The sequence below is a fragment of the Grampus griseus genome (assembly GCF_964374135.1).
Source record: "Grampus griseus genome assembly, chromosome: 9".
NCBI lineage: Eukaryota > Metazoa > Chordata > Mammalia > Artiodactyla > Delphinidae > Grampus > Grampus griseus.
This window is the reverse complement of record NC_139003.1, coordinates 8,589,004-8,609,300: the sequence shown is the minus strand read 5'-3', so window position 1 is coordinate 8,609,300 and position 20,297 is coordinate 8,589,004. Positions and strand designations below refer to the sequence as shown.

Sequence of the window (20,297 nt, the reverse complement as noted above, 5' to 3'; positions counted from 1 at the left end):
TTAACTCAATGGTTTGAAAACTCTTTGGTTTTGAATCAATGAAAGCATTTTAAGATACGGCAGTTGAGTGGATGGGTAGTCCATATGGAAATGTTTTGTTATCTCTGTTTAGGCCACAATGAAAACTCTGACCTGACAAAAATTTACACAAGCCAAAACAAAACCTCTGGACTCTAGCTCACGGAGTGTTTCAATTGGTAACCACAGATATTAGTGCAAACACAGTGACAGGTTTCAAATGAAATTGGTGGAAAAGATCATTCATCTTTTATCATGTTGGGTTAATGGAATTAGAGTTGTGGACAATGTTTTACTCAGGCTTAGCGGAAACTCCAGGGTAATAATCAATATCTTCACACCTACCACTGCATTTAAAATATGTTCTTGTCTATGTAGACAAAGGCATCATACTAAACTTGTAAAAGTAGATTATTTTTATCTTTTCTGATGATGTAGATGAAAGCAGGTTAGAACTGAAACCCAAATCTAATAAAGTAAAAATAAATGCTGTTCAGGTTTGAAAGAAAATAATGGCACATCTAATCCTTGGCTATGTTAATGCTTTACACTCCATAATTTCAAAACATTTTCCAAGGTATTAAACATAAATCCTGCTAAAAAGGTGAGGGGGACTCAGTAATGCCTCTCGGTACAAGTTACCAAGCTTTATGTAAAAATATAGTTAGTATGTTGTTTACAAACATAAAAATGTTTCTAATATTGATATGCATTAAATAAATGATTCTGTTATTTCATATATTCACCAAATGGTAAAAGAAGAACATACTTTTGAAAAAATCTGATGCTTCTTACCCTTTCCCTTACTGAGTTTACTGTGCATTCAAAATGTCAAAAGGACTTCAGCTTTCATGTTTTTGTTTCTCTGAAGAGCACCTGTTGAAATTACCGCGACTGCTATATGATCTGTAACTGGCAAGCAAACCAAAGCATGCCATGTGGCTACGCTGTTTCAGTGGTAATATTCTCAAAATTCAGAATTAAGAATAGCCTGATGTTTCTCTATTTATGAACAAATCAGATAGGCTGTGTTGTGATCCAGTCTATGGCTGGAAATTTGGCCTCTCAGATTGCTTCTGACCAAAGAAAATGAACAAAGTTAAAAGTAGGTTTATATATTCCTTCAATAAGACTCATTATATTTTCAGAGATGCTTTCCGTTATAAAATCAGTGGAGTATCTTCATAAACAAACAAGATGAAAAATGCAGAGAGGAAGAGAACAAAATAACCCGGAGTCCTACCCTAGAGAAAACATCTGACGACCTTTTTGCCTGGATTAACAAACATTTCCTATTCCTTTCATAAAGTTGGCTGCCTGTGTCCATGACAATGAATATTTGACTCACAGACTGCTCCCTAGTCATCTGGCAAAGCTGCTGCTTCCACTAACTAAACTGCTTACCAAAACTCTGCAACATTTGTTCTCTTAACATTTTACCGCATCTTGACTTGCTAAATTAATGTTACAATTTAATTAAATTGTACATAATCCTATAAAATGTTATATATAGAGAAAACATATTCCATGAAAACGTACTTTAATGATTTGTAAAGACTCCCAGTGAAAAATTACTAAAATTTTTATCTCAAATTATTGTAGTGAGGCAACTGCAAAATATTGATCAAAAAGGCATTAAAAATAGTAAGAAAGAGAGCAACCTGATGATTACCTATTTCATTCTTAAAAATTTATTACACACACTCACACACATATAATTTATTTTTAAAAGATTATGCATAGATCCAATTAGTAGACCCCCATTCAAAAAGAAAAAAGAGAGAGAAAGAGAAAGAAGGAAAAAAGTGCCCTATATAAAAATATTTGTGAATTACTGAAAATTTATATGTTTTAAAGTTAAAAAATATTTAATATATGTATAACTTTAAAATAATTTCCTTCCTAACAGACATAAAGGGAGAAATTGATAGGAATACAATAATACTAGGAGAATTTAACATCCCACTCATATCAGTGAATGGATCTTTGAGACAGAAAATCAATGAGGCATCAGAGATCCTAAATGATACAATAGAACAGTTAGACTTAATTGATATTTTCAGGACAGTGCATCCCCAAAACAGCAGAATACACATTCTTTTCAAGTGCACATGCAACATTCTCTAGGACTGGCCACATCCTAGGGCATAAAACAAGCCTCAACAAATTTAAGAGTATAGAAATTATTTCAAGCATCTTTTCTGACCACTACAGCATGAAACTAGAAATCAGCCACAGAAAAAGAAACAAGAAAAAAACAATTATATGGAGACTAAACAACATGCCACTAAAACACCAATGGGTCAATGATGAAATCAAAGAAGAAATTATAAAAATACATTGAGGCAAATGACAATGAAAACACAACCATACAAAATCTATGGGATGCAGTAAAAGCAGTTCTTAGAGGGAAGTTCATAGTGATACAGTCCTCCTTTAAGAAACAAGAAAAATCTCAAATAAGCAATCTGACCCACCACCAAAAGAATTAGAAAAAGAACAAACAAAACCTAAAGTCAGCAGAAGGAAGGGGATAATAAAGATCAGAGAGGAAATAGAGATTAAAAAAATAGAAAAAAAATCAATGAAACCAAGAGCTGGTTCTTTGAAAGGGTGAACAAAATTGATAAACCTCTGGACAGGCTCATCAAGAAGAAAAGAGAGAAGACCCAAATAAACAAATTAAGAAATTAAAGAAGAGAAATCACAACTGATACCACAGAAATACAAAAAAAAAAAAAAGAAAATACTATGAACAATTATATGCCAACAAATTTGACAACCTAGAAGAAATGGACAACTTTCTACAAACATACAGCCCACCAAAACAGAATCAAGAAGAAATAGATGACTTGAACAGATCAATCACCGGAAGTGAAATAGGATTCTGTAATTAAAAAAAAAAAACCTACAAACAAAAGTCCAGGACTAGATGGCTTCACAGATGAATTCTACCAAACATCCAAAGAAGAACTTATACTGATCCATCTCAAACTCTTCCAAAAGACTGAAGAGGAGGGAAGATTCCCAAAGACATTCTATTAAGCCACCATCACCCTGATACCAAAACCAGACAAAGACACTACCAGAAAAGAAAATTACAGGCCAATATCTCTGATGAATATAGATGCAAAAATTCTCAACAAATATTAGCAAACCAACTCCAACAACACATAAAAAAGATCATATACCATGTCCAAGTTGGACTCATTGCAGGGTCACAAGGATAGTTCAACATATGCAAGATCAATGTGATACACCACATCAACAAAAGACAAAAACCAGATGATTACCTCAATAGATGCAAAAAAGGAACTGATAAAGTTTAACATCGATTCATGATAAAAACCCTTACAAAAGTGGGTATAGAGGAAATATATCTCAACATAATAAAAGCTATTTACAACAACCCCACAGCCAATATAATACCCAATGGTGAAAAGCTGAAAGCCTTCCCACTAAAATCTGGACCAAGACAAGGATGGTCACTCTCACCACTTCTCTTCAACATAGTACTGGAAGTCTTAGCCACAGCAATCAGACAAGAAAAAGAAGTAAAAGATATTCAAACTGGTAAGGAAGAGGGAAAATTGTCATTATTTCCAGACGACATGATACTATATATAGAAAACCCTAAAACTCCACACAAAAATTACTAGAACTGATAAAGTCAGCAAGGTAGCAAGATACAAGATTAACATATAGAAATTAGTTACATTTCTTTATTACATTAACAATGAAATATCAGAAAAGAAATGTAAAAAAAAAATACCTTTTAAAATTGCATTTAAAAATATAAAATACTTAGGAGTAAACCTGACCAAGAAGGTGAAAGACTTATATGCTGAGAACTATAAAACATTAATAAAGGAAATTAAAGATGAGTCAAAGAAATGGAAAGATATTCCATGCTCTTGGATTGGAAGAATCAAAATCGTTAAAATGGCTATACTCCCCAAAGCAATCTACAGATTTAATGAGATCCCTATCAAATTACCCATGACATTTTTCACAGAACTAGAACAGTCCTAAAATTTATATGGAACAATAAAAGACCCAGAATTGCCAAAGGAATCCTGAGGAAAAAGAACAAAGCAGGAAGCAAAACCCTCCCAGACATCACACAATACTACAAAGCTACAGTAATCAAAACAGCATGGTACTGGCACAGAAACAGATACACAGATCAACAGAACAAAATGGAAAGCCCAGAAATAACCCACACACCTATGGACAACTAATCTTTGACAAAGGAGGCATGAATATACAATGGGGAAAATATAGTCTCTTCAGCAAGTGGTGTTGAGAAAGCTGGACAGCCACATGAAAATCAACGAAGTTAGAACACACCCTCACACCATACACAAAAATAAACTCAAAATGTCTTAAAAACTTAAATATAAGACAAGACACCATAAAACTCCTATAAAAGAATATAGGGGGCTTCCCTGGTGGCACAGTGGTTGAGAGTCCGCCTGCCGATGCAGGGGACACGGGTTCGTGCCCCGGTCCAGGAAGATCCCACATGCCACGGAATGGCTAGGCCCGTGAGCCATGGCCACTAAGCCTGCGCATCTGGAGCCTGTGCTCCGCAACAGGAGAGGCCACAACAGTGAGAGGCCCGCGTACCATGAAAAAAAGAATATAGGTCAAACTTTCTCTGGCATAAGTCATACCAATGTTTTCTTAGGTCAGTCTCCCAATGCAATAGAAATAAAAGCAAAAATAAACAAATGGACCTAATCAAACATATCAGCTTTTGCACAGAAAAGGAAAGAAAAAACAAAACAAAAAGACAACCTACAGACTGGGATGAAATATTTACAAATGATGCAACCAACAAGGGCTTAATTTCCAAAATATACAAACAGCTCCTACAATTCAATAACACCACCACCACCACAAACAACCCAATTGAAAAATGAGCAGAAGACCTAAATAGACATTTCTCCAAAGAAGATGTACAGATGCACAATAAGCGCATGAAAAGATGCTCATCATCACTAATTATTAGAGGAATGCAAATCAAAACAACAGTGAAGTACTACCTCACACCAGTCAGAATGGCCATCATTAAAAATCTGCAAATAATAAATGCTGGAAAGGTGGGGAGAAAAGGGAACCCTCTTACACTGTTGGTGGGAATGTAAATTGGTACAGCCATTATGGAAAACAGTAAGGAGGTTCTTCAAAAAACTAAAAATAGAGTTGCCATATGATCCAGCAATCCCACTCCTGGGCATATATTCAGGCAAAACTATAATTCAAAAAGATACATAGGCCCCTATGTTCACAGCAGCACCATTTACAATAGTCATGACACGGAAACAATGTAAATGTTCATCGACGGATAAAGAAGAGGTGGTGTGTGTGTATACATGTATATATATACATGTATACACACACACACATATATACATACGATGGAATACTACACACACATATATACATACAATGGAATACTACTCACTCAGCTATAAAAAAAAAATGAAATAATGCCATTGCAGCAACATGGATGCACCTAGACATTATCATGCTAAGCAAAGTAAGTCAGAAAGAGAAAGACGAATACCAAATTATATCACTTTTATGTGGAATCTAAAGTATGACAATAGCGAACATATCTACAAAACAAAAACAGACTCACAGATACAGAGAACAGACTTGTGGTTGCTAAGTGGGAGGGAAGGATTGGGAGTTTGGGATTAGCAGATGCAAACTATTATATATAGGATGGAAGCAACAAGGTCCTACTGTATATCACAGGGAACCATATTCAATATCCTGTGATAAACCATAATGGAAAAGAATATGAAAAATAGTATATTTATAACTGAGTCACTTTGCTATACAGCAGAAATTACACAACCTTGTCATTCAACTATACTTCAATAAAGTTAAAAAAAAAATTCCTTCTTTAATCAACTGTTTTGATGAAGTAACTGTCAGTCCTGATCACATTTACTACTATTTACATAATAGTAATTAGTTGCTATATTCACTTAGAATTTGGTATATTTATTACGTTTCTTTATAATTTTTTAATGAAAAGATTGTCTTTAAATACCTGTTTCCAGGAGATACTTTGTTCAAAAAATCTGTAGGAAATACTGCATATTTTATTTCTTTCTTAGAAATGCAAAACACAAATTAGCATGGTAAATACTATGAGAAATCTCCAGAGTAAAAAATACTCAGTAAGAGATCGAATTAATGTTTCAGTTATTTCATTTTAAAACAATTTCAAGCTTACAGAATACAGTAGAGTGAATTTTTTTCCTGAGTCATTTGAAAGCAACCTAATATCCCATCACCCCAAATATGTTGGTGTCTTCTTTCCACAAACAAGTATTCTCCTACATAACCACAATACAACCATTAAAATCAGGAAATTAATATTTTATTACTTCATTATTTTATTCTTCCTTCTAATCCTCAGATCACATTCGAGTTTCACCAGTTGTCCCAGTAACGCCCTTTCAAGCAAAAGGATCTAGTCCAGAGTTACACACAGCATTTAACTTCATTCATCCTTGGTTTCTTTCCATCTAGAAGATTTCCTCAGTCTTTCCTTAACTTTCAGGGCTTTGCCATTTTAAAGGTTAGTGGCCACGTATTTTGTAGAATTCCCCCCAGTTTGACTTCATCTTGTGTTTCCTCATGATTTGGTTCAAGTTATGCATCTTTGGCAGGAGTAGCACTATAGAGATGCTATGTTGGTTTTGTGATGCAGTTTCAAATCATCCCATGATTTTGATCATTTGATTAAGGTGGTGTCTTGCCAGGATTCTCCAAAGTGGAAAGATTTTTTCCTTTGTAATTCACTGTTTTTCATTTATAATTAATAAGTATTTTTGTGAAGGTTCTTTGAAACATGCAAATGTCCTCACCTAATAAAATCTTCCACTTATTTATTTACTTTTATCGGTATAGATTAATGGTTTCCTATTTGATTTAATAAGTTAAAATCCATTGCTCCTTCTGTTTTTTAAATGATGTTCAAGTTGTCCCAGATTTGTCCCATGGGAGCCCTTCAAGCTGGTGTCTGTTCCCTTTTATCATGGACCCATTCTTTTTTTGAGCATTTTCCTGCTTTCTGCTCTAAACAGATGTTTCAAGATCATCTTCTACTTTATCTGCCCCAGACTAGAATCAGCCTTTTCTTCAGGGTTCTGTGTTCCTTTTGGTGGAAAATGATTTTAGAAGCCATCATCTGCGTACTAGATGTACTCATTACTATTGTGGTGTTGCTGTTCCCAGGTCCCCTCAGTGGACAGTCATGGAAAACATGTATAGGTGTACATAGGTAGGTAGCTAGGTAAGTAGATATGTAGGTAGATATACATACATTTATATCCATATTTAGTTCTTCCTATATTTTTATATATAGAAGACCATGATCTCATACAAATACTTGCTCAGTGTTTTTTAAAAAGATTTCTTCTATTCTTTAAACATTTCATATACTTAATAGTCTGTGTCTGATAATTCCTGTGTCATTGGAGTCTATCAATTTTGCTTCTTGTTTTTACTGACTCTTATTCAATATGGCATCCTTTGGTGACGTTTTGACTGTGAGTTGTTTTAACTTTAACCCGTGAGAATCCTGATTATCTAAACTGGGTATGCTTTTCCTAGAAACAGACTTATTTTCTTTTGCCTGGAGTTGGGGCACTGTCAACGATTTCGCCTACTGCATTATTTTCATTTGATACAAGAAACCTGGAACTCAAGTTATAGTTCTTATATTCCCCTATCTCCCACATTCAAATAATTACTCACTTCTTCCAACGCAGCTTCCTAAAATCCTCACCACCAGTGTCCTAAATCAGCTCTCCCTTGTCTTTCTCACATACTGATCTAACTGTAAATCTCACCCTGTGATTGCCATTCCTAAAATTCTTTAAGGTAAAATCCACACCCTTTGGATTGTCAAATAACATTGTAATTTGGTTTTTTCCTGCCTCTACTAGCCTCATATTATGCCACTTCCTCTGGTCTTCACCTCTTCAATTCTATCCTAGCAATAACTCTTTATAGTTATTCCTGCACATGCTCAGAGTACTGTCTTCTCTAACTAGTTTAACTGCTAGCTAGCTCCCCTTTGAAGGGTTTCCTAACTTCCCTGGGTGGGAAGACTTTCCTTCTCCCTGTGCTCTCAAATGCATCTGATATACAACCCCAGGGCAGCTCATTTCAATTTGTATTATAAATGCTTATTTGAATGTCTGTCTTTCCAGTAGAGCGCAAGTTCCTTAAGGCCTTGTTGTCTGTTTACTTGTGCATCAGCAGTTCCTATTACAGACTGGCAAGGAGCAAAATCTGTGAATATTGGTTGAGTCAGCTGTGGGCATTCTTATGTGTAACTATGGCTACTGCTATGTAAGTAAATAAGACGGTGCAAGTAAATTTGTACAATAAAATAATGGTAGAAGATTTGTCAGATATACATCCCTATAAACTCTTACTAAAGCAGAAACATTGAACACTTTAAAAATAAGTATATGAGTTATGATTATCCGTGTCCGTTAAGACAGTCCTGCACAAACACATTTAGTCAGGTTGTGAACACTCAACTTGCTTTAAAAATCAATAAAAAGTTAATATAAAGTCTAGAAACCTAAACTCCATGGGGGAGTGCTGATGAAAGAGTAGTAAACACTAGATTTTGACTTTCACGCAATACATAAATCAAAGTTTCATTCCCATAGACAGAGACACACAAACACACAGACTCCTGCAGGCATATTCCCTAGTTGCCTTAATTCTTTCTTAACAGTCACCTTAATCCTTATGAAGCAGGAAGCAGCTTTCCTGTTGGTTTGAATGAAATGCCATCAATTTTTTTTTTTTTGCATCAGGATCAATAAATGTTAGCAAACTCCTCTGCTTAATTTTAACATTGAGAATACATTTCATCTCTAATTGTCTGTGCCCAGTATAGCTTCTGTATATGACATTAGACCTCTGAGATTTAGTCCTATCTGTTATTTCTTTATTTCCCAGTAAACATAGGCAAATACAGGCTCAGACATTCCCTTTTGTTCCTCCTTCCTCTGTTCTCAGATATGGATTCAACCATTAACATCCTGTAAGTTAATAACAAATGCTGTAAAAGCTTCATCCCGTCTACTATGTTGCTATGCTTTAAAGCAGAAGAGTTACTTTTAAGCCTTGCTCTTATTATTTACTGTTGCAATATTTACTGTTAAGTCTTGCCTCAGGGTGAACCACAAGAGATTTAGAGCAACTATCCTTAAGAATGGTTATAATTCAATGCAGTTGAAGGAAGGAAATGGACAAGCCATTCACCATCCAACTCAAAGAAGGAAAAAAAAAAAGTGAGAATGCAGGTAATTTTATAGATAAGGAATTTTCTTAAGAATTTATCAAAGAATCTGGTAGTCAGCAGATGGAATACTCCGCATTGGTTCTCTACATCGATGAAAATATCATGAAAGTGCTTTTTTACGTCTGTTGAGTTGGCATCTCAACATTTGGCCACCTCATTGATATTCATGATAGTGCATACAAACTTAACATCAATAACACCTGAATGTTGTGGACAGAGAAACTGCCTGCAAAAAATGGTTGTGTTTACAATGGATAATACAATATGGCTAATGAATTTTGCTTAATAAATGTTTAAGGGTTTTATTGCTGTTTCTAGAAGTTAATCACACAGAACAAAATATGTTGTAAACCCCAAACCATTAATGAGACATCACTGTCTACGAAACTACAACAATATCATACATTTTATAGATACTCCCATTCTCTTTTCAGTAATTGAAGGCATTTTCCACAGTAGAGTATGTGGCAATATGGCAGGTGTGAGCTCCATGTCCGAAAGCCTTTTTATTTCATCCCTGCCATTCCCTAGCCAAATCATTTTTGGAAAAGCTGCATAAACTTTTTGTGCCTCATCTATAAAATGAGAACAACAGTAGTACTCATTTTGTATCATCATGTAGATGACTAAACTCGTCACAGAGTAAGATGTCAACAAATAAGGCCATTACACTTTACCTGTGTAAAGGAAATATGGTGATTTCTCTATCTTCTCTCCCAAGCCCCAGGCATTTTCCCTTCCAACTGTGGAGTAAACCATTAATTTAATTAGTGACTAATTCCATATTCCCTCCATTCGACTCAGCTCCGAGCGCTGGCATCCTCTGCGGGGCTTGAGCCCCCCAAGATGTAGATCACCTCTCTAGTACAAGGCATCTCCACTGTGGTTACTGAGCTGTTGCGTTGAATACGTCTTAGCTGATGCTCAGTTTGGCCAGCAGCAAACTATCCACATCATGTCTACTGCCCTAACATATCTTTGTTGAATTAAATATTTGTAAAAGAAAACAAATACCAGAGATATAGATTTAAAATTCTGTGCAGAGGGACATTATTCCCACATTATGATTCATCTCATTTAAACACAGATTTTGGGGTATCACAATCTTTGTTCATCTACTTACTTACTTTTGTGCAGGGAGAAGAGAGAGGTGCAACTTTTATTTTGGTGTCTTTTGTTTTCTGAATTTTGCAAAAGTAAATTGCTCAATCTTTGTACCTGTTGCTGAGTAAACATCTTAATGCAGAGGTGATGACCAGACCTTTCAAGCAGGATCACATCTGTACTTAGATACCATCAAGTTTGTCCTGAGCTATTGAGACCTCACTGAATAATTAGGAACAGATATTGCTTCAAAGTACAAGGATGAAGCAAATCAATCTTTACACACAGTTCTCTCCTGTCGGGTAGGCCTCTCCCTTTAAGGGCAAAGGACAAACGTAACTTTCTCATCTTTGGAATTCGGGCACTAAGCTCTTTATATCAAAGCAATGGAGTCTCTGGTCCAATCCGAGATAAAACTCTATGTCTCTTCATAGAAAATCATTTCATCGTTTTTCTTATTCCAATGTGTCTGAATTTTTGTTGCCCTCTGTTGCCCTTTGCAACTTTTCTTTCAGGTTGAAAATGATTAAGAGGATGAAATCTCAGTGAGTCTGATTTAGAACTGCCGGACAAAATACCGGATGCCCAGTTAGATTTGAATTTCAGATCAACAGTGAACAATGCTTTTGTCTAAGTTTGTCCTATGCAATTTAAAAACTTGGTCTGTACTTTTCTTTGTTAAATCCAGCAAGCCTGATCTGTCATACCTTTATAAAACAGAACATATAAAAAGTGAGTTCCTCATGTGTTTATTTCCTCTCACTATGCAGAATTGCCAAGCATCCTCTTGATTTGAATTTACTTGATTTTCTGGTTTTTTAATTGCTGCATGAGTACCTGCCTTCATTGACTGCCTCCTCCTTACAATGCAATCAACTTCATTGCTTAACCTTCAGTGTCCTGGTTTTTTTTTCCTACTCCAACATTTTTACTTTTTTTTTTTTTTGAACATTCTAAAGCCTTTATTTAGCATCAGGTAGATTATTTCATTATAACACTTGTTAACTTCAAGACAGCCATTAAAATAACTTACTGGCAGCTACCTAAGGCCCCCTGGAGCAATATCTCAGTCTGGGGTTGGGTAGATAAATACCGTAAGATTAATGTACCCCAATTAAAGGGGCAAAGCTACTGTACAAGTAGGTCTCCATACGTATCTTAAGTACACAGGTGCCTTGCAAACTTGAAATGCACAAGACCTCCTTTTATATAGTCTGATACTTATAATACATGAGTACAACTGAATTTCTCTGGTGGCATTTGCCACTGGGAGTTGAAGCATTTAAAAAGGTTTCTCGTTATGTAATGATGGTGACTAAAATCTATATTTCTGGGGTATTTTTGTGAATTGCTAGGTTTTATACCTATTTTCAATTCAAACATGTACAACTCAAACATTTTAATTCTAATGACATTAGAACATTGTAAAAGTAAAATCAGAGCACTAAAATAAGCAAACGAAATACCTTTTCCAGTTTAGAATTTTCAAATCAGGAATCTCTCCTCTGAACACTCAGGCATCGTTTTTCTTTTGAGAGGCGGGAAGGGGTACAATTGAGAGGATTAGTAAGAAGAAAAGCCGTCTTCTCAATGCAGTCTCTACACGGTGGCACAACCTCTATATCTGAGCATATAAACATCATATAGGAGAATTCCAAACATTTCGAAGTTAAATCTAAAACATTCAAGCATGACAGCCTAAAAATATTCAAAATAACTTGATTTGGGTTACTATATAATTCCATAAAGCTAAAGTTACATTTAGGTATAAACCTTCAGTGAATATGGCAACAGCAACCATCAAAAAGCATATTCTCCAACAGTTTCCCATACCGCTAGATAAAACAGTATTCCAAATAAGCATGTCGGGATAGCAAAATTACCCATTCTTCCAAAGACTTTCATCACCAGTATCCACCTTATGCCCTACTTTTGTTGGGTGAAATGCAAGTTATCATGAGAGGATTTTTTTCTCTTTTCAAAAGATGAGTAGAAATCAAAGAAGAAAATTTTAAAACACAGGTTTAAGTCTTATCTGTAGATTAGCCAAATGCCCCAACTTGTCTATGTTTTAATAAATGTCAGGCAAATTGAAGTAGTTTCTGTCCCAGTAGCTGCCCGAGTAAAGCCAGTCCTGGGCTCCGCTGTAGGGATTAGGGCCTTGATGGAACCACCTCGTCTTCCAGTCCTCCTCCAACTTGGACCTGTTCTTGCGGGCCGCTCTTTGTTTCTCCTCAAGTCGCTTTTTTTCTTCACTAGCTTGATCTATTTCCCCATCTTCCATGGCTCTGATGTCAGGACGTAGCCTGCAGTCTGTCTTAGGAATCACACCCTCCATTTCCTTGTCTACTTCATTCAAAACCATTGCAAAGCTAGTAAAATTATACATCTGGGTCGAATTGGGAGGCCGCGGGGCTATTCGCCACAGGAGAACGCTCCCAGGAATGACGAACACGCTCTCGGAATCTGGCATTGGCATTTCGTCTGACTCCTCAGAAGCGCTCATCTGTTTGCTGTTCTTCTTCTCTTCAGTGTTTTTCTTATCATTTTTTTTGTAAGCATCAAATGTGGCAGGGTCAACACTGTACAAACATTCTGTCCACTTCCCATAGAGGGCACAGAGCTTCTTTTTGCTTTTATCTTGAATGTAGCCTTCAACTTTGTGTAACTCCTTACCAAAAAGGCCGCATGGCTTAAAATTCAACACACATTTGTCCGCAGTCTTGTGGTCTGTGATCTCCACGTTGCCGTACTGCTCAATCCAGAGCTTCCCCACAATGATGCTATGTACACAGCAGGTAGGATTTGTCCACGTATATGCTTCATTGTGTTCAAGGAGCTCCAACGTGATGGTTCCTTTGGGTTCTGCTTCTACGCTCTTCCCCCAGAACTTGAGTTTGGGATAGATTGAGCCATGAAAGATGAAATCATTGTTTAATCCTTCAGCATGAAATGCACTAATGGGTGGGTGATGGCTGACCTGCTCAGAGATGAGTCTGAAACCAAGGTCATCTCGAACTAATTCATAAGTCTCTCCCAGAAGTGGGTTGAAAGGCTTTCCAGTGCGTTCCCACTGAGAAGCAACAGCAGATACAGCAAATGCAGCTACATACTGCATCCTTTCCACAGGATCAGCAAATGAACTGGCCTTGTGGATGAGGTACGTATGCTCCATATATTCAGTGAGTCGCTGGAGGAAGCTCAAAGGCTCGTTAAATATAACTGGCACGGTGATCTTGGAGAGTTCCATTCCAATACATTTTCCGAGGATGCTCCAGATGCTGAAGTCATTTCTGGAAAACATAGGTGAGCGCAAGCTTGTTCTGTGTTTTTTGATGCCATTGGAGAGAGCATCTCCACCACCACAGTCTTTTCCTTCGGACATTCTGTGCTTTCTACTCCTCAGGTGCTCTCCTTCCTCTTCAAAGCAGTGCGCAGTCACTGCTTCCAATCTACTCAGGGACCGTTCGGACTCGGAATCTGACAGTGCATCATAGAACTCGTCCTCACTAAGGATGCTGAGAGGTGGGGAGCCTTTAACCAGAGACTGCTCTAATTCATGATGTTCAGTGGCTAGAGTCGCCAGCGCTTCTGACAAAATTTTGTTTTTTTCTTGTTCCTGTTCCAATTTAAAATTCCTCACATCCCTGGATCTCGTCGGGCCACCCTCCTCCTTCCCTCCCCGGCGTCCCCGGACGTCCCCGGGCGTCCCCGAGCTGCCCCGGCGCAGGCACTCGCCCACCCACCTGGGCCGGGGCTCCCAACATTTTTACTTTTACCATTCATTCTTGTGAAAAAGAATGATTCCAAAATTTTTATTACTATTATATCTTCTCTGAATGACAAGTTTATTAAGGAATACTCAACTCTTTAATAGCATAGGGTCATCATTCTACTGACATTCTCTTTGCTAAATTCAGATTATGTTAAGGACAATATAATTTGTCTCTTCTACACACTCAGTATTCTGGAATAAATACTACTCCTCTTTTCTTCCTTACATGTGTCTGGTTCTGTAACTTCCTATGGATTTCTTGTTTAAAGCAAAATCTTTGTATTTTTCCCCAGAAATCTGTGGCACCATGATAGAAAGATTAATCTCCTCTTGATAGATCTTCCAGCTTCTACCCATTCCAGGACACTTTGCCCACTACTGTCAATTTTTTAAAGGCTGATACTTTGATCATGAGTTCCCCAGACTCTTAAGTTGTCTTTAGGACACTTCGGATCAAATACAAACTTAAAATTTTTCCATCCATTATTTCTTCCCTGACTCGTTCCCTCCTGTTAGTATCCACCATCTACATTTCACCAGAATTATTTAAAAACAGGACCACCTACCTTGAAGTCCTCTCTGTGCATTTATCTCACCAACCCTAAAGTCTGGTCCACTCTACCTCCACCCAAAGTACAAAATGACAACCCTCCTTTCCTTAACATTTTTTCTTTCTTTCTTTCTGATCACTTATAGGATGCTCTCTTTGATCAACTCAGTCTTTTTTCAAGTTACTATTTCCACCTATCTTAATTCTTAACACACCTTTAATAAATGGAATAATAATGCAGTGAAAAGAGATGGCATCTGAATGAAGTTCTGGCTGCTTCACTTTTGACAGATTGAATGACTCTCTAAGTATCGGTTTTATTATCTTTAAAAACAGGGATAATAATCCTTATCTAACAGGCCTGCTAAGAGGATTAAATATAACATCTTCTGGCAGCCAATCCATTGTGTGGTATATTTTAGGCACTAACTAAATGATAATCTTTTCCCATATAGTAATTTCCTAATTTTAAAAAACTATCAAATGAAATAGTCTAAGGAAAGGGGCTATGTATGATATTAGTATATACTCTTCAATGTGATGTGCAGTGGGCTTTTGAATAAAGTAATTCTACTTACCTGGCTTTACCAAAAAATTTCCGATAGCTCAGACTCACCCCTCTAACAGCAGTATTTTTTAATCAATTTTGATGATATGTAATTGAAATTTTGAGACAGACTACATTTTTCTCTCTTTAAGCAGAAAATGTTGATGTATAGTTTTTATCTATAAATATACATTAAGTGTTGGCATTACACACTCTCCTTCCTCTTGTTAAATGCCACAGATTACCATTCTTTTGGTCTGCTTATCTATTCCTCCTTTTCCTGTCGAGTGCTAGGTTATGTGGACCTGTGCAACCTGCCCACCTCCTACACTCCTTTCCCACCCACGCCTCCCCCAGCATCACTGCCAGTTTTCCCACATGACTTTCTGCTTTCTAATTTCTTTTTGTCTCTGATTATAGGTTTTAGGTCCCCCCATGTTTTCAAGATCATGGGAAAAGTAAATAGTGGTGAAGGTAAAGGTAAATTGTACCTAAGGACTCACCTATGCATCAACCTTATTAAATGTTTGGTGACTTTAGAGGTCTTATTGCTTATTTCTTGAGTTTTAGTCATGTCCCTGGTGGTTGCTTACAGATGAGAAATTTGCAGATAAAGATATTAATGTTATGAGAAACTCACTGCACAGCCTATAAATTGTCAAAAATTTTTGTACATTTGCCTGCTGTCTTCATTATCTGCTTAGTGTATCATTTTGCAAAAGACAAGGTCTTCAGTGCTGAAAGGACCATGTCATGAACAAAGGTTTTCATAAACTTAACAGTGTAACTACTAGTCAGCACCAAGAACAGACCAAAATAAAACTTTATAATTATGGTTATGTTCCTCAGTGGAAAAACTGGTCCTTTTGATGAAGAAATGGACAGTTCTATTTCTCTGAACATCTCTCATCACCCCTGTTTGGGGTGCAGACAAGGATTCCATTTTTGAGTTAATATATCTGAATTCCTTCGCCACCATCTTCCTCCATGACTCCACACTCTTTGCCCCAGTCTTTCTTTCCATCTTCATCTCCCACTGCTGAGCTAAATGACACACTGTCTCAACTAAACTTGCCTCGCTTCCCCATTCTGGCTCTGTGTACATTTCGTCCTGGGGCTGGCAGCCCTGTTCCAAGTATATAAGAATTGAAACAATACACACAAGAACCCAATGCCCCATCCCCCCCCCCCCAGTCCAGAGGGCTAGAGAAGAAAGGACCCTTGTCAGTCTCTCAACTTTATCAGGTCCCTTGGGAGATCAGAGGTCAGCAATCATCATTAGCCCAATAAAATAGGATGAAGATAGTCATTTATAGGGAGTAAACTTTAGTAGAGTCCCATAGGCTAAAATAAATGACTTCCTTTTGCCTTGAAAATATTTCTCAGATGTCCTAATAATTCTCTTAATGGTTAAATATCTATAGTATAAAGCAGTCCATCTATTCCCCCTGCCAGCCATCTACCCAATTCATTAATTGAATAAATATTTTAGGCGCCATTCTAGGTCCTAATGATACAATAATGAACAAGAGAGATAAAGCGTTGGTCCTCCAGGAACTTACATTTTAGAGGGTAAGATACACAATGAACAAATAGGTATAGGATGTAATAAAGCAGGGTAGGTGGATAGACAACCATTTTATTTTTACAGGTGATCAGAGCAGGCGTCTCTGAGGGGTGACCTTTGAACCACAGCTAGAATGAAGAGGTTTTCATTTTGTGCTTTCACAGGTATCAGGCCAAGGAATCCTTTTCCACCACCCATACTATTTTAAAATCATTCATTTAAAAATAACTCAAAGTACTAGTCCTCAGATTATTTTCTCTTATGGAAATACATCTTAGACTCTTAGTGACGCTCATTTTAATGAGCTATGACAGTGCGGGGGGGGGGGGAAGGGAGTTGCTCTAGAAAGCAACTGGGCAAAACAATACCAGTTAGGAAAACACTTACGTTCCCCCACAAAGGGACTAAAAATATCAGAAGGCTTTAGGGGGATGGGGGACATGTTTTCTACCTCTCAAGGTTGAATTTTGCAATTTCCTCAAATGCTTAGCAGATTTTTAAAATAATTTTGATTTTGTCTAAAAAGGTAAATTATATTACTTTTCTTTCCCCTTGCTGGCCCCGAAAATATTATTAATTCTCATTTTGGAGGTAAACTGTTTTAATATCGTCACTGAAGGAGAAAAATAATATCTATCTTTTTTAAGAAAAAAGTTTTTCCTCAGTGTCGAGCACTGAGAGATTCTCTAGAGAGCTGCACTCTGGCTTCAGTGACTTTTTTACACTGGGCCCCTCCCAGGTAGCTCTACCAAGCAACTGGACCTGGTCTTTACGAGGGGTCAACTCGTTTGCTTTCGCTGATCTAGATCACAAATAACACTCTGTGTTAGAATAAAATCCAGTTACTTCAGCTTTTATCTTCAAACTTGGGTCATTGTCTCTGTAAGAATAGTGGAACACTAACAATAGCTACTAAAATAGCTACTAAAAGTTGTGTGCATTTTTTTAAAATAATGAAAGGCAAATTATTTTAGAAAATTATAGTAAAGAATACAATCTCACCTCAGGAAAGAAGGTTCTGGAGATTAATCACTAAATAGAGCTGGAAGATGCTTTTAGTTCGCTTCATTCTACCCCATTTTACAAGCCTCTATTTCAGTCCCTACTGTGTGTCTAATATAGAATGCAGTATCACAGTTATAAAGATTTAGAGAGAGTTTAATTTGAAATTAACAATCCAGCTAGGGAATATTTTTTGATATTGTATTTTTACATAATATTTTTTACATTAAACAATCATTTCTTCTTCTTTGGAGTTCATCTCCTCTCTCCTCAGGAGTCTTAGTAATTTAAATTAATAAGGTGGCTTTCCATAGGACACTAGATGCATTTTATCGTTTGCAGTACTATTGCTAAGCAATAGAATCACGTTGCATTCTTGTCAGCTGACAAGCATTAACTATTATGCCCATTAAAACGGGATTAATTAGCAGAACTGTGGAACCATATTACCCTTGATTGCTGATTCAATTTTTATCCCTTCTTCTAAACTCCTATACTTTTCTACCTATATGTCCTTTTCCTCATTTATAAATATTCAATGGGTATTCCTTCCTTTATTCACTCGGTCATTTATTCATTCATGCATTCACCGAAAAATATTTACTAAGACCTCACTCTATGTCAAGCATTTGTGAATACTATTCAAACACTGAGGATAAAGATTGACCGATGATTAGAACAGGTAGAAATATTGTTTTTTAAAAATACCTTTAAAAAAAATAAAAAAAAATAAAAAAAAAAAAAAAATAAAAATACCTTTAAGTTTTTTAAAGATTTTGTTTTCTATTTAACATCATTTACTTGAGTATTTGGAATATTGAAGTCTGTCCTAAGAACATCAAAGGGATATTTAAAATTATATTCTATATTATTAACTAGAGTCCCCATGCTATACATGACATTCCCATGATTGATTTATTTTATTGAGTTTGTACTTTTTAACTCCCTTCACCCATTTTGAAAACAGAGATAAAGAACAAGAATTTAAGGAAAGTTATAGAGAGCCTAATATAAAGGAGCCAAGTGGCTTATAAGGGATGACTAAGCATAGCAATGTTACTTAAGAATTCTGGCCTTGATGAGCCACCTGTTCTTTGTGAGAATGAAAAAAGCAAAAAACTTAGTATTTAAGCCTTGGAGGAAAACACACAATTTCAAAACGCCAGAGGGTGAGCGAAAATTCTGCCCAGCCCAGTTAGTTGACAATACAAAGCCAACTCTGTGAATGAAGAGTTTGTACAGGTTAAGAAAAATACTGAAGCATGACATGCTCACTGGAGGAGCCCATTTTCTAGAAGTTTTCTGAGGACTCCTTGGGTCAAATAGCGAAAAAGCAGCTAGACAGGAGAAAAGCTTTAGAAAAGAAATTGTTTCTTTTATGCCTAAGGATGTAGTGTTTATTCACAATGTGAGTCACTGAGTTTTAAGTTCATGAACAGGCAGAAATTTTCAAAGTTGTTTTCTATTCACCATGTAAGAGGCACAAATGATCAATGCATCCCATTTTCCTCCAAGAGAAATTCAAACCACAACTGTCTTAGCAAAGTTTAAAAAAGCCTCATCTTGCAGGAAATACCCACTGTCCCGTTTTGTGGACATCCTCCAAGCGCTGATGCCTTTAAGCGCCCCAAGAGCAGTCTCCCAGTTATAAAGAAGCCATAAGTAGGGTCGCCCTTTGAATAACACAGCTATGCCCTAAACTAAAGGAAGACTTTGGAGGTGAAAGAAGTTTCAAACACTTACCTTCAATCTCTCCCTCACCCCACTGCAGATTCGGAGCTGGAACAGAAACTCCGCTGACTTGGGAACGCTGAGGTTTTTCCCTTGTTGTACTTCTCAAAAGACCATAGTTGATTTTAGACATTGGTGACTTGGGGCAGCAAGTTTGCTAACATACTGGATGTTTCTACCGAAGTTCCTTGGTCTTTGATGGCGGCTTCTTTTCAGAAGAGCTCTCCCACCACCGGTCTTACTTCTTTTTCCGTTCGCACAGCACCCTCGTGCAGTTTCCCTGCTGCCTAAATCGGCCATGGTGGAGGCGTTTCCTCACTACCCAGATTAAGACAGGCAGCTCTACCAGACACGTAACTGGCTGTCTGATTAAAACAGGGATGTTTTGACCCTTAGAGGGCACATTAGAATCAGCTGGGAACCTTAACAATTAAGACGCCAAATCACAGCGCAGATTCTGATGATGTGGGTCTGGGGTGGAGTCCTGGCCTGGTAGTTTGGCATGCTCCCCGCGTGATGCTAGCGTTGAGGCTGGAAACACTGGTTAAAACAACTCCAAAGATGTTACTAGATGTTGTGGGGAATGGGGGTGGGGGAGGAGGGGTGTGTTTGTAGAAGTCAAACCTGATCTCCAAATAACCTCTTACCAGG

The 20,297-nt window shown here is 37.0% G+C and overlaps 2 protein-coding genes across 2 annotated transcripts in view; one reads left to right on the top strand and one right to left on the bottom strand.

The window, feature by feature from the left end:
- Positions 1-20,297, top strand: part of CNTNAP2 (contactin associated protein 2) — a gene marked incomplete at both ends in the record, with an annotated part of 2,009,686 nt that overhangs the window by 995,159 nt on the left and 994,230 nt on the right. The window lies entirely within an intron of this gene.
- LOC309827196 (oxysterol-binding protein-related protein 1-like) lies at positions 12,406-14,043 on the bottom strand. The gene has a single exon (XM_082661729.1). It carries the CDS (start codon positions 13,857-13,859, stop codon positions 12,546-12,548), a length of 1,314 nt encoding a protein of 437 aa, XP_082517855.1. The 5' UTR covers positions 13,860-14,043; the 3' UTR covers positions 12,406-12,545.